Consider the following 15,295-nt stretch of genomic DNA (forward strand, 5'->3'; position numbering starts at 1 on the left):
TGACTTTTCAAATAATTTATTTGTATATATCACCAAATCATAAAAAGCCAATGCACTGTCCAGCAAAAAGCGTCAATATATAAAACACATTAACTCCTTTTCAGGAACACTAGAGTGTATCACTTATACTGAACCCAGTCCAACTCCTAATAAAGCCAAAGAAAACTTTGCTGGTGACTCCATTAGCAGAAGGATCAGACTCCACATTTTTATTTGCTAGGTGTTTACAAAGGGCTATATTAAAATGCTAGTAAAAAGCTTCCTTTCTGAGACTGTATCAAAACAATAATAAACCTCACTCTGATTCTGTTTCTGTCAAATGCATGCAATTAAAGCTCCAAATCAGCAGTCATTACGCTGCAAAAGACCATACAAACCAAAAGAGATAGTATTCAAAACGGACCAGGCTCTACCCTCAGCTTGTGTGGACTGGCGTGGCTCCAGCGTGGCTCACAAAGCTAAGCTATATACACCAGTGAAGGATCTGCCCCTCTACTGCTTTCAGTGGTTAAACAAATTATGAAAAAGGGTTCAGTTTTGTCCCCAAATGCCCATGATGCAGGGACTTCTTTAGCAGTATAACCCGATGGTTAGACTCATATAAAGCTTTTCCCACGTGGCCATAAGTAGAGACAGTAGCTCACGAATACATAAGTCACAGGACATACACTTAAGAGAGGCTGAAATGTTTTCAGGCTCTGTGCTTGGCTTAGAAGCAAGAAAGATCAGCTTCAGCTCTTTGCAGGTGGTACCACACAAAAATGCAAACCTTTTAAAACTATGAGTGTTCATGAGCTCCTTTCAAAAATACAAGTCTACAGAGATTTGGGAACGGTCTTTTCTTCCCCACACATGCCACAGGGTGAAGGGCCAGCTGTAGAGTATCTGGATCTGCCAACATGGAAAAAAAAAGAGGTTTTCCAAGCAGCCCCTCCATCCCTGGTGGCAATGCTAGTACCTTTACACTAGGTGTCCACACAACTGACACAGGAAGCTCACTCCAGAAGCTGAGTTGAGGCAAACACAGCCTTCAAGGAGATGCTCTGCAGTTTGAGAAGCCACATAAGCAGGTTGGGGGTGAAACTGGTGTCAGTGTTGTCAGTGCAGGTGCTGCCACACCAGGAGCCTCCCTCACAGCACGTGCACTAACAGTTCTCCTCACTACCTATTTCTATACTGATTTATGGCACTCTCCTGTCCCCCTCAGCAGGTCTTGTCCCCAGTAGGAAGAGATGTGAGAAATAATGCCTCATAAGCTTGATGGCAATAAAACCCTTTGTGAAGTTTGCAGGAATGTTTTTGGAGATGAAATGATCCAGGGGAAGGAGATGTCAGTGGAACTGTTGGTTTTTTTATTGTTGTTTTGTTTTGTTTATAAACCTTCAAAAATCTCTTGGGGGTGCACTTCAGATTACAATATGTTGATTTCTCAGTTGTGTAGCTTGGGCTGAAAAATAGTGATAGCTTTATTCAGAGAGTGTTTGACCAGAATTGCTCTGGTGTCATCAGTCTGCACTGTCTGGGGACCCCAATGCAGTGATCCTTCCCCTGCAAGGATGCTGTTCAGCACAGAGCTTCCAGACATCATTTAGCAAAAGGACTGCTTGCAATTCCAGAAGACTGCAGCTTAATAAGGAGACTGTTGGCACCTTTTGATATAAAATGTTGAACACTGTTTTAACAATGATGGTTAAAACAGTTGCAACAGCCCAGAAAGTGAAAAGGGTTAACTGGTGAAACTGAGATCCAGCTGCTGCAGGAAGATGTGCCGTATTTCAGATGAAAACTCTTGGACTTCACAGTGTTATTGGGGAAAAATAATTCCCTCTGCTACACAAGTGAGTGGGGGAAGAGATCTGGACTGTGTTATGTGGAATACACAGTTCCCTGCCTTAAAATCTGTGGTTTAACATAGCACTCATCTAATTCCGCCAGGTTCCCTGAGGGACTGCTGGCACCCACCTTGGGAACCTCCTAGAGTAACGTGTCGCTGAAATCAGGCCTGGCTTGTGGAAAGGGAAGGGTTTGATGTCATACCATAAAGAGCCCAAGTGAGAACAGGGAAATTCTGCCACACTTATTGTTTGACAAAAGGCAAAGTTCACCATAAGAACTGCAGTTTTTCTCACATTCACAACTACTCTTCAGTACCTGTATACAAACTGGAGTCAAATTTCCAAAATCTGGGGGGAAATGAGAGGCAAATAAAGTAGGTAAAGAGTAGTTTTGTCACACAACTATTTACTCACTTGTGTGAGAAATCACCCAGGCGGTCAACAGCAACAGTGACTCTTCATTCCCACCTCTGGCAGGTCATCTCAGCCCTCACTTTACAACACAGTCAAGTGGAAAGGGGGAATAGAAACTTCTCAAGTTGGATTTCCACCATATATAAATAATTCAAGCTATTTCAGTGAGCAGAGCTTCCTGCCAAGTACTTTGTCTCCTTGATAGACACCAGAACCACCAGCTAAAACATTGTTACTTAGGAATTTCAAGCCATGTAGGAAAGCTCCAGCAGGAGGATTTGAGGGGGATCCAGGATAAAGCATGGAAGGTGGAAGCATTTGCCATGGAGATGGAGGCTTGTGTCTCCCAAAGCAGAGGGGAGGAGTAAACCTGTACCTTGTGGTTACCTACCAGCAGGAAGGGATGGGGAAGGACCATAACAAGCTTTTTAACAAATTGCTCATTGCTTTCTGCCACCCTTATGAAAGGTAAAGTATAACTTTCATGTAACATATAACCTTCCATGTCTAACAAATCACAGTTGCTGGCTTTTTGTTTTGGTGAGGAAAAAAAAAAAAAAAAACTTTGGAAAAAAACCTCCAACCCAAACCAAAACAAAGTAAAATTATTATTTGACTAATCAAAAGCCCTTCTTGGGTCCCTATGCCCATTTTTAAGGAACAAGAACCCAACAGGAAGCTAATAAGAGTTAAATCCTAAATATTTTAGAAATCTATGAAGATAGGATTTAGACTCTCACATGGATTCAGTTCTTTTGACTATTGTGTGCAATAACAGTTCAAGCAGTTACAGTAGCTATGAGAGGTAGAAAAGTTTAAGCACTCGGGTGAATACATTCACATTAATCTATGTTTGCAATAGCAGTTCAACTACACTCTTTGGCATGGACAACAGAGACTAAAGAGAAAGCCTTTCTATGTAAATACTCTTCCCAACAACAATGGAAAGATGCCATCAAGTACATGCCTGCATTGAAACAAGCAGTATTTGCTATATATTAAGTAAATTGCTGTGTAACCTCTCAGAAACAAATGTTAGGTTTTCTGAGAGAGTGCAGAGGTTTTTTCCCTTCTACATCAGCAGTACACCAAAGTGTTGCCTTCTATGCAGTTCTGAGCTTTATAAACTACTGAGCAGAATTTTGTCATTTCAAAAAAAATTAAAAAACTTTTAGGTCTGTATATGTGAATATTAAAATACAGATCAGGTTAGTTTTCCTTTTTCTTATGGAGGACAAAAATAGAAGCATTCACTACTTCGAGGCATTAGGACGATGAACAGAAACAATTCTAAAACAATTTCAATGCTCATGATGCTACACGTGTATTTTCTCACTGCATACAGGTGTGGAAACAAGCCAGGTAATACCTGCCTCTCTTCTCAGATTGCCTAAGCATAAGGAAATGACATTCGTGGTCTCCAAAGCAAACATTCCAATGAGATAAAAATGGGCTGTTTCCATCAGCAAAGGAAATGGTCTGAGGCACAAATTTAGGCTCTGGATAAGGACAGGATTCCCATTAACTCAAGGATGTTCACACCCAGGCCATTGACTTAGAAGAAAAGACATTTTGTCAAAATCCACATTGGCTTGTCACAAAATACTCTAAGTCCTGTCAGTATGAATGAGTGTCATGAGTTGTGTTAAATTTATCATGTAAATAGTGAAAGTGATTTTACATGCAATGTGTTTGAGGTGGGAGGCTTTGGAGAAGGGAGATGATAAAACAGCCTAGGGCTTTCTAACCCACTATTTGCGTTGGGGATTTAGTAGAAAATACAGGACAAGTGCATGTTTTATTAAGGTGAGTTTGGAAAGGGATGACTAAATGCTGAAGTCAGAAGTGTACAAAAGAGGTATGTGTGTATAAATAATACTGCTATTGTAACACATTTTCAGTCTGGCATCACCAGGTTTGCCTGATGCCACAGTTAATGGGTCAGTCTTTACATGTACTTCTGCTGGGCTGGACTTTCCAAAGGCTGAAGTATTTCATTCCTATTGGCTTTTAGTTGGAGGTGGGATCCTGGCTGCCCCAGGTGTTTTAAAGATCCCACTTTTTGTCTATTGAGCTGCAGAACAATGAAGATAAGAATCAGGGAGATGGTTGGGGTGACAAATGCTAGTGAAAATAATAACCACAAAAGTCAACAAGTGTAGAAAGCCCGGGACTAGTGTTTGCTGCTTCTTGTGGAAGTGAAAAGGAGGAAAAGACCCCGAGACAGGACAAAAGGTAGGACAGAGGTAGAAGAAAGTATCGGCTCCAGACAACCTCACCAATGAGCAGCATCTTCTTCCTCCTCAGAACCAGAGACAAAGTTTGAGCCCTGGTATCTCAGAGCAAGATTGAGGAGGAGACACTTGGTGTCTTGCAGTCTTCAGCCTCCTGGTTCTTCAAAGCCCCAGGCAAGACCAGGAACGGTGGTCCCAACCCATATATTACTTCAGCCCAAGCCTGATTTGGCATATACATTAAATAAATTATACAAAGCAGCAGCAGCATGGTTCCACGTGAGGAGTAAGGCATGCACTGAAGTAATCTGTGGGAGGAGATGTCACTGCTGAATCTTAAATTCAAAATGAGATTGGAAGGAGAAGTAGTGTATTTTACAGTTGGAGAAACAACTGGGGAAACACAGGAAGCAGGGTAGCTTTCAGGACCCAACCCTTCTTCAGGGTAGGAAGAAGAAGGTCATACCTAAGCAAAGGGCTTACGTACCTGCAAGAGTGCGTCTCTTATTAGATGAGACTAATAAAAAAGGCACTCCACCAGTCCTGATCTCTGAATTTTAAATAGGTATTAACTAAACTTGATCTCTGATTCCCTCTTCGGGACCTCCTCCTCTGCTGTCAATTCACAGCTACAACAAAGCCACCCCTGTAAAGCTTTCAAAGGAATTGCATTCCCTTGTGGGCAGAAATCACATTGAAAAACAAGATCTCTCTACAGATAGCTGTGGCCAGCTGGGTCTATAAATGATGTTCACAGGACCAGCTCACTGACTACAGCCCGTGGAGGCTTTTTTCCCTAAACCTATGAGAATATGGCTGTTAAATGTAATGTTAGATTTTATGCCCTAAATGCTTAGCAGTTCAGGGATTTTTTATTACTTCAAATTCTGTTTCAACAAAATGCTTAAGCAGGTACTTAACTTCAAGCACCGATCGTCCCCAGAAGACAACAGTAAATCTATATGATTGTGCTAGCCCCAGGCTTGGGCTCTGAAGCCTGCTCTCTTCTCTCCCCAACTTTCTTATTCACCAGGCAATGTAGGTACGCAGGGTTTGCACTCATGTTGCAATAATTTGAGTCTCAACTCAAAAACAGCTGCCACAGGCAGTGCCTGTGTGATCATAAAAATTCTTCTTCAACCTAAACTTAACTACTTGCTGAAGTTTTCTGCCAAATCGGGGTCTTCAATGTAATGCATACCCAGGGAGAGCTGCTTAATTGTAGTACAACTTTACTTCTCTGCCATGCAAATCCCACACTCATCTGAGTGACTCTCCTTAATTATCGGATCTACTCATCTCAACCATCCACCTTATTTGACGAAGCGCTAGCCAAGCAAAACTGAACGCAACAACAAAGTCATTAGCGAGCTTTATGAAAATAACAGTTCTCCCTTTCCACAGCAAAATTCATCAGCCTTGGAACTCCTGCCCTTGAGTGGGGAGTACAGACCCTTCCAACACTGAACTCCCTATAAAATAATGCAGCTCTTTGAGCTCCTTGCTATGTTTACAGATATATAGAGATAGCTACAATGCAAATGTTTACAGTAATTTTGCATACCCTATATGAAATAAATATCACAAGTAAATTCTAATACTCAAAACTGAATAGTATACAATGTTAGGGACTAAGTTACATTTATAAATGCATAAGCATTAATACTATCTATTGAGCGTAATTTCTTAGAATGCAAGCTTCAGCAGTTGCTAGCTACACTACACTTCAGGAGTCATAATAAATGTTGGTCATGCCAAAATCTAAAAAGAAACAAAACCACAAAAATTCTCCACCATCCTTCCAAACGATAAACAGCTTTTGGCAGATAATGCAATAATTTAGTGGTTTCACAAAATTCATTAACACTGTCCAGTATTAAATATCAAGTCTGGTACACAGGTCTCTATGTTCTAAATGAACTCAAAATCAGAGCAGGAGCAAGTGGTTTGTCAGCGCTGTGTCCACACATAGCAAAAGCAGAGACAGCAAGAGTCTGTACCCGGACCCGAGCTGCAATTACCCAGAATAAAGTGAGAATAGGGGCAGCTTCAATGGTAAAAGGGGGGAGAGGGAGAAAGGAGGGACCAGACCCAGCCCCAGTTACAACTGCTGATGGAGAATAGTTTGAAGAAATAGCCTAGACTCTATAGCTGGGTCTTGCCAGCAGAGTCCTCAAAAATGATCCCCTTCCCCAAAAGCCAGTGATCGCACATAGGAGCTCTGACAGCAAGAGTCAGTTACAGATTGTGCCTGCTTAGGACAGAAAGTTTGCTGTGCCCATGGCACATGGGGCCACTTATTCTCTGTATCCTAATAAAAGTATTTCTGCCAACAATTTCTCATGGAGGAAGTGGGTGATTCACAAGTACATCTCCTTTCAGGAAAGAAAAGATCTCACTCACTCAATACCCTGACTCAATTGCAGCTCACGCTACAGAATAATAAAATCTATATCCTGCCCTGGAAATTGGCTTACACTTTAGATCATGCCACTTTTCTCATCTTGCAATGAGGTTCGTGAAGAGGATCTTCCTAGCAACAGCTCCTTCTCATGGATCAGGCTATCTAGCAGGTCCTCCTGTCTGTAGTTGTGATAAACCTTCAGGAAAGCCAGAATAGTAATTCCCAGCCAAGTCAGCCAGGCAGCCCAGAGACCAAACTAGAGGAGAAAAGAAACAATAAAGAGGTCAGTACTGTATTGGAAAAACAAAGTGAACTCTCCAGGTAAATATCAAAATCTCAGTTGGACCAAATCCCTTGAAGTCACACCAAGTGAAGCCCTGGCCCCAGTGTTCCTCAACTCTGTCAAGCTATTCCTAGCTTAAAAGGAAAAACTCTTTATGTACTACAAAAAATGAAGCAAAACTGCACTAAGTACAATAATGAAACAAAGAAATCTGTATAATCCATTTGCATCCCTTGAACTTCCCATATCTGACATTCTGGCCGGCTGAAAATTCTTGGGATTATTTCTTCTTTTTTACTTTAGCACTGCAATACGTTTTAAGAAATTATGGAAAACTTTCTTCCCAAGTCCTTTGGACCTCCCACTGCCCCTGGAGAAGTACAAATTTTAAGGTCAAATTTCTATTCAAAACATGGTTGATAAAATCTTACCAATTGAACTGTTACACTCTCAGGTAACTGGTTCGCATTGGCATGAACACAGAGAGTGAGAAAAACCTACTCAAATCCATCCAAGTTCCTGATGGCTCATTTATACCTCGCATGAGATACCTGGACTTAAAGCCTCAGATCTGCAAGAGGCTCTATCACCAACTTGCCAGTATCTCTTGTTTAACTTCATAGAAATAGTTACACTTTGATTTGTACAGGTACTTGAACGTTGGCCTCCTCGTCTCAGAGGACACTCACTTGTAGTAAGACTTTCTGGCTGAAATTCCATTTTAATTCTATGATGCCTTTAGCAAAGAAACATTAATTGAATCCCCCTATTTCAGTGTTGACATATTGCATTTTTAATTAAAAAAAAAATAATACAACAATTTGAACACTTCCAGACAGTAATACAGCTGTTTACTCTAATAGCCAATTTAGATAAGCAAGGACTACTATTTTTTAAAGGGAGTTTATGTTCCTATGTATTCTGTGCACTTTGGAAATTCTCTTCAGCATTTATGCCCATACTTATAATTATCTCAGTTCACTGGTAAATACTTTTGAGTTATTCTACAGACTTTGGAAATAAGAGATACTAATTTGGCTTTATATGCCAGACATTATTCTGAACAGCAATGAAGGGCTCCAGGACACCAGGATGTTCCAACATTTGCACAGTTCATCCTTTGGAGAAATAATAAATTTTCCATCATGAGTAACCACATCAGTGGCCGAGTCAGGTTTTGACATGTCCACATTCAAAGCTATCTATTTTGCATTTAAAACGTAAATGTGGCTGTCACTATCATCCTGAAAGAGCACTGTCAGAAGTCAGTGGAAACATTCCCATTGATTTCAGAGGATGGTAGTTCAGCTCCAGCTATCCCAGATCAATGAGCAAATGGTAAATGAACTGGAATAGAACCATGACCTAGTCCGACCTACCTGTGCAATAGCAAACTGGTCGTAGAAAGCAGAGTTTTCTAAGTTCAGTTCAAGATCTATATCCTGTAACTCTTCACAGCTACCCAAGGAAGGCATTTGGAGAGGAAAAAAGAAAATTATTTCAGAGACTCCAAACAGGCTGGCCAAACATAAAACAGAGCAACATTGTGAGTGTTTCGAACAGTCATAACGGAATGTTCTATCAAGATATTTAAGCCATTGCAGTAACGAGGTTGCTTGCCAGTCTTCCCTAAAACTAGGCTAAAAGAGGCATGTGATTACTTTCTTTGAAAAAAAAAACAAAAAAGAAAAGAAAAAGTATAATTAGGTAAGCGATAACACCAATTATCCACAAGTGGAACTGTAATAGTTATTATGAAAACAGCATGAGTAAAACCCTTTTCTCCCACTACCCCCGAGCCTCCCACACATCTGGCATCACCCCAGGTTGGTTGCTTCACCCCTCAAATGAAACAAAGCGCATGAGCCTCCGTTACCTTTTGACTTCATCAGGAAAAGCCTCAGAAGAAGGGATTGTGTGGGTGTTTTTGTTTCGGATGCTCCAGCAAGGAGACGATACTCTGATGGTAAGATAGAGGCTGCCTACAGATTTTACAAATAACTTGGACTTTTACTGGTGTGAAAAAAATCCCAGGATTTTGAGGTTGTCTTTCTATCTCTTGGTTGATTTCTGTAGCCTCTTCTCTCTCCTTTTCAGTGCTGTCGGTCATCTTGGGTTCTTATCCGAATATTCGATTAGACGTTTTTTGTAATTGAATTTTTAACCGAATATTCGAATAATTCGATTAATCGTTGCAGCCCTAAACAGAACATGTACTATGGCATTTTACAACATATGACAATGTGCAACATAAATGTATGCTTTAAGTAGTACGTCTATTCAATATCATGTGACATAAAATGTCACCTTTTCCTCTCTCTTCATTGTTATTTCTTTGATAGGAAAAAAAAAAATCTACCTCAACTTACCGTGTTTCCTATAAGGAGCATAAGCATTGTGGGATACAACTGTAGATACAACCATTTTAGGAGCTGTACATTTTGTGCACCATAAGAAAGTATCAACCACCTCTACTTTGGATTTACAAAGTACTTTTCATTCTGCGGCTCTCAGGGCATCCACAGCACTGTTATGAGGCCAGCATCTTTATACTAAATTTTGGATGATGCTGTGGCACAGGCAGGATGAGTGACTTGCCTGGTGTCACGCCGTGGGTCAGTGGCAGAGCCAGGACAGCAAGCCAGGAGTCCTGACTCCCAGTCCCCTGCCCTGCTCACACTCCCCCCATTCTTAGAGCGTTTCCAAATTTAGATGTCCTTTGGAAATAAAAATTTTTAAAGTAATGGATTTCTTTTTGCATATGATAGTGACTCTTAAAGACACCATGAAACTACATGGAAATGTACTTTTTTTTTTTAATGGGGTAATAGATGCAAAATAAAAGTTTAATTTGCTTTTTTTCTTCCAGATGACAAAAGTCTGGAGTTCCACATTACAAATGCTTTCTCCCCCTTGCTCTCCTTGTGTGTAATAACTACAGTTTGTAAGACCACTGTTCATTTGTGCACACATGAAAAAAAAACCAAAAAGGAAGAAAAAGTATTCTTCAATACTAACCTATTTGGCATGCTTCCTTTTTCAGTAATTGCATCACACCACATGTTAAATCCTACACTCACTATAGTGCTAGCAATAAATGTGATAAACACCACAAAGACGCTGATCAGCAGATTCAGGAAGGCATAAAAGAAAGAGCTGCAATAAAAGAGAAGAAAAATGTAACTCATAAAGAGCTGAAACACAACATCAGCAGTCTCTCTAAGCAGCATACACTGGGCACAAAGATAGCAGTTTCCATTTCAAATACATCTGCTTTAATTAAGAACACCTAATACATTGAAAAACTATGGATTATGATTTCGTCTCACATTATCTTCATTTGTAATTGCTTTTGATTTTTATTTTTTTTTTCACCATAAGAGGATGGGGCTTTAAATCATAAATGCTAAGTGGTGATTGTTCATACACAGCATGACTTTCATTAGCTGTAATGATGAAAATCACCATTGTTAAAATAAATGTCATTAGCTCAAATTATATAGTAACTGGAGCTAAAATTATTTCATGACTAAAGTGATAATTGGGACAAAAATTGCCTAGAAGAGGGAAACTAAAAATAAAACAACACAGTACTGATAGCTATAATCATTTTAAGTAATGTAACACAAGGTACTGCCACCAAAGGACACGAATCTCAGTTTTATGGGCAATTTGCAGAGCAGGCCAGCTTCTCCTGGGACTTCTCTGACTTTGGTGTCAGTATGTTATTTCAGCCAGACGAATATCAACTTACCTCAGCCCTGTTAAGTCTGCCCAGCCAGAGCCAGCCCTGGGCACATGCTGTGTTTGGAGTGGGGTGGGATGCTTACAGAGATGTCGTAAGGCCAGGGAAATGTCCACTCGTCTTCCAACCTCACTGCTTAACTCCTCCCCTTAGTTCTAGGTCATGAAAACTTTCTAATTCTTTTCTCATTCATCTGACCGAGTCTTTTGCTACTTGAAACTGCTCCAGGCAGCACTTGGAAAGGTCTCATTATCTAAAAACTGTACCTCTACTCTAGGTTGGAGAAAGACTGGCAACTCCAGGAGACAGGTCATCCTAGTCAGGTTAGGTGGTAAGGATGAATATGACAAATTTCCCACTAGTGCTGGGTACAGAAGGAGTCTACTCAATGCAAAAAAACAAAAAGCAGATTTTTTTTTAACTCTGGTAGCTCATTAAGTGAAAAACTGAGAGATTTTTTGAGTAAGTGTTTAAATCCTGTTCTGGGCTGGTCAATCCTAGTGATAAGACAAGGGGTAATGATTTTAAATGGAAAGAGGGGAGGTTTAGATTAGATTTTAAGAAAAAATTCTTTCCTGTGAGGGTGGTGAGACACTGGAACAGGTTGCCCAGAGGAGCTGTGGCTGCCCCATCCCTGGAGGTGTCCAAGGCCAGGCTGGATGGGGCTTGGAGCAACCTGGTCTGGTGGGAGGTGTCCCTGCCCATGGCAGGGTGTTGGAACTGGATGGTCTTTAAGGTCCCTTCCAACCCGAACCATTCTATGATTCTATGATCCTAATTTGTACAGGTTATACATTGTAAGACGTAGGTAACTTCAGGAGGACTTCTTTAAAATGTGATGAGGAATCAATTAGCAGTGGGGTTAGGAAGTTTGTTCCTGGGTTAATGTGGCTTTAGAGGGACTCTCTAGGTTTCCTCCAAAGTGACAGTCATCCCATTCCAACACTGATAGAAAAAAAGTGAAAAAAAAAAAAAGCTCACCTTTATCTCTCCATGCAAACAGACCTGTTTTCACGCCTGTTTGAAGCATTAACAAATAAGCTGTCTAAAATCAGAACAGCTTGTGCCCTGCCTCCTTTTCAGAGAGACAGTGGCATATCTGGGACAGGACAGACCTTCCCTCTTACTAGGAAACTGATGGTTTCTAGCACCTTCCCTCTCAACTTCTTTGACCCTTCTGGGATGTTCTATGGCTGTCTTGTCCTGCCAACTTCCTCTGTCTTTGCTCCCCCTCATCCCACAGCCCTTCTGTCTTTTTTCTTGCCTGGAACTATTTTTAACAGTGTTAGACAACTGCTAACCCTCAGCGCAAAGTTAGCCTGAAGGTAACTCCTAAAAGGGCAATTTTCAGGGGCCTGCTTAATAGTTTTGAACTAAATAGCCACATTTGGAAGTTGGTTAAACATCTGATCCAAATTTCACTATCACAAGGTTTTCACGGCTGGTTTCTTCCAAAAATTAACTAGTTCTCAACTGCAAAACTGAAAATAAGCATCTAGATTCAACTAATCTTCTACACGTACCTGGTCACCTGAGGAAGCGGAATATTAAGTATATGGCTATATTTAGAACTTGTATGGCAAGTTTTAATATGGAAATAAGTTTCTAGTCTGTACTTATTATAGACTACAGGCTATATAGACTGGTTTAGTGTCAACTTGAGAGTGGTCAGAAGGAGCCAGTGAGACAACACTGCTACCTAGTCCCCAATATTAACAGCCCCAGGGTGCTGTATAAGCCCAAATGTGCATAACAACCACTGACTAAAGAAACCTCCGATCCAAACAGACCTGGAAATGAGTGATTCACCCTTGGTATGGTCCCTAAATGTGGGAAAATGGCTTTCCTAGTCTGCCCAGCCACCAATGCATGCTCCTGCCTTCCCACCTCTGTGCAGCTGGATGCTTGGAGGACCCTAACTGGGTTACCTGTGCCAGGGACTGTACCCAAGGTGGTAGGACAGGCCACCAGAGAGCCAAATGAGCTCCTCAGTTTGTGTGAGCACAGTCACCAGCTGCCAGTGCAGCCCTGCGGCTGCTGCGGGGAGCTCAGTGCTGCTCTCATGTCGTAACCAAGCAATAGATGTTCTCCGCAATAGTTGCCATGTCCACCACGAAAGCAGGATAAAAATAGAGGGGGACCACCAACCGCTCCCTTCTGCCCCCTCCCACGCACAGCCGTGTTGTTTCAAGGGTTTTGACATACCCAGTGTACGTCTGGGGAAGGCCCCCCCCTTTGCAGGGACACGTAGTTGGGACCACGGTCAGGAGGTACCTACGAACCCCAGCCTCCAACATCGGACCATGGTCCCCAGGACCTGTCATGCCCACCACAGCAGAGATCTGGCCAGATGCTGCTCCCAGCCTGCCAAAGGGTCCATAGCAGTGAATCTGGCCCCCCCACCTTAAGCCCCTGCAGAGGAGCATCCTCCCAAGAGGACCCTAGACACAGGTCGGGGGGTACATGATGTGTGTGCAGATGGATACAGGCAATACTCCACCTCACCCCAAACCCATCTAGGGAGCAGGATGATCTGGGTGGTGCAGAGCCCGATGCTTCACCCCCAGGCTGCTCCCCCTTGCCCCATCCTGCAGGAGGGATGGGCACCCCCTGCCCTCCCCGAGGGGTACTTACTCCTCGTGCCCTTTGCAGAGGAAGAAGAGGGTCCTCCAGGCCTGCACTGTGGCCAGCAGCAGGGAGAGGAGCCCGGTGAAGATGCTGAAGCGGCAGGCAGCCTCGGGCCCCCACTCCTGCACGGTGAAGTTGGGGGGGTACATGATGTGTGTGTAGATGGATACAGGCAATACACCACCTCACCCCAAACCCATCTAGGGAGCAGGATGATCTGAGTGATGCAAAGCCCGCTGCACCCCCAGGCTGCTCCCCCTTGCCCCATCCTGCAGGAGGGATGGGCACCCCCTGCCCTCCCCGAGGGGTACTTACTCCTCGTGCCCTTTGCAGAGGAAGAAGAGGGTCCTCCAGGCCTGCACTGTGGCCAGCAGCAGGGAGAGGAGCCCGGTGAAGATGCTGAAGCGGCAGGCAGCCTCGGGCCCCCACTCCTGCACGGTGAAGCGCTGCCTCTCCACCGTCAGGTTGGCGTTGAGCCACATGCCCTCGGTGAAGAGCAGGCACCGGCCGTGGAAGTCGTTGCCATTCTCGGAGAGTGGCACCACCACGATGAAGCTGAAGAGGAAGGCCAGGAAGTAGCAGATGCACTGAGCGAAGAGGAAATTGCTGAGCGCCATGTCGGCGGCTCTGCGCAGGCAGAGGGAGGAAGGGAGGGAGGGAGGGAGGGATGGAGGGAAGGATGGACGGGTGACATTAGTGTCCGATTGAGGGATGGAGAGAGGGATGGAGGGAAGGTGGGGGAGGATGGAGGGATGGAGGGAGGAAGCCTGCAGCAGCAGGGGGTGGGGAGGGAGGATGCGCAGTGCAATGCAATGCAATGACTCCTCCAGACACAGCTGCTGCCTCTCCCGTGTCTGGATTCAGGGCTTGTTGGGGGAGATGAGAGGAACAGCTGGTTCAGGAGATCCCTCTGCTTCGGAGAGAATCCGGCTGCTGATACACCCTGGTCCCCAGGGGGTTAAATCAGTCCGTGCTTCCCCAGCAGGGCTGGGTACCACCGGGTTCTCAGTGGGGTATCCCCTTAATGACATAGGACACTGATGTCACGGTGTTGGTCACCCTGACACACCCCCTATCCACCAAAAAAAAAGAAGGAAAAAAAAACCCCAACAAACAAACAAAAAACCGGTGTTGGTCACCGAGACACACCCCCATCCATCAAAAAAAAAGAAGGAAAAAACCCCCCAACAAACAAACAAAAAACCAGCTTCATCCTGGCTGCTGGATCTCTGCAAGTTTTAGCCCCATATTGTAAAAATCTGGCCACCAACCTCAGGTGGTGGCAATAAGGGACAGGGTGCAGGGCCACCCTGGGGCCTGCAGACCGAGTGGGTTTGTTCCTAGTCCAGCTGGTCACACACACATAAAGATATTGCAAGTGGTGGTAAGGGCTCACCAGAAGTGGAATAACTTTGGTTGAGCCTCAGTGTCAGCTGCCCGGGGCTGGGGTCACCTGCATTGTCCCCCTGGCTGGCAGAAGGAGTAGGGGTAAAAGAAAATAATCCTGAGCTCCAGGTGGACACTGAGCTGAGAAGGGACCAACACAGCAATGGCATGTGCACTGCAGGGACGGTCACCAATCACTCAATTCCTAGGGGTGAGCATCCGCCCTGCTCTGCACTCCCAGGGACCAGTTTCCTGCCCTACACGGCTCTTGGAAAGGCATCAGAGCATCCCCTCTCAGTTTTAGGGCCCCAAACTGTAGGGCCAGGATGCAAGACAGCAAAAGGCATCAGAAAGAGGGGTGTGACT

The 15,295-nt window shown here is 43.6% G+C and overlaps 1 protein-coding gene across 2 annotated transcripts; it reads right to left on the reverse strand.

Annotated features, from left to right (window-relative positions):
• TMEM179 (transmembrane protein 179) lies at nucleotides 1–14,310 on the reverse strand. Of its 2 annotated transcripts, XM_014957671.1 has the most exons (5): nucleotides 13,975–14,174; nucleotides 13,550–13,665; nucleotides 10,189–10,326; nucleotides 8,550–8,628; nucleotides 1–7,143 (listed from the first exon to the last, which is right to left on the reverse strand). In XM_014957671.1, the coding sequence occupies exons 1-5, from the start codon at nucleotides 14,158–14,160 to the stop codon at nucleotides 6,964–6,966; spliced, it is 699 nt and encodes a 232-aa protein (XP_014813157.1). In that variant the 5' UTR covers nucleotides 14,161–14,174; the 3' UTR covers nucleotides 1–6,963. The 2 variants fall into 2 exon arrangements, with proteins under 2 accessions (XP_014813157.1, XP_014813156.1); XM_014957670.1 differs by lacking the exon at nucleotides 13,550–13,665 and having other exon boundaries at nucleotides 13,859–14,310.
• Nucleotides 14,311–15,295: the final 985 nt, after the last annotated feature.

This window comes from Calidris pugnax, unplaced genomic scaffold (genome assembly GCF_001431845.1).
Source record: "Calidris pugnax isolate Ruff unplaced genomic scaffold, ASM143184v1 scaffold211, whole genome shotgun sequence".
Lineage (NCBI taxonomy): Eukaryota > Metazoa > Chordata > Aves > Charadriiformes > Scolopacidae > Calidris > Calidris pugnax.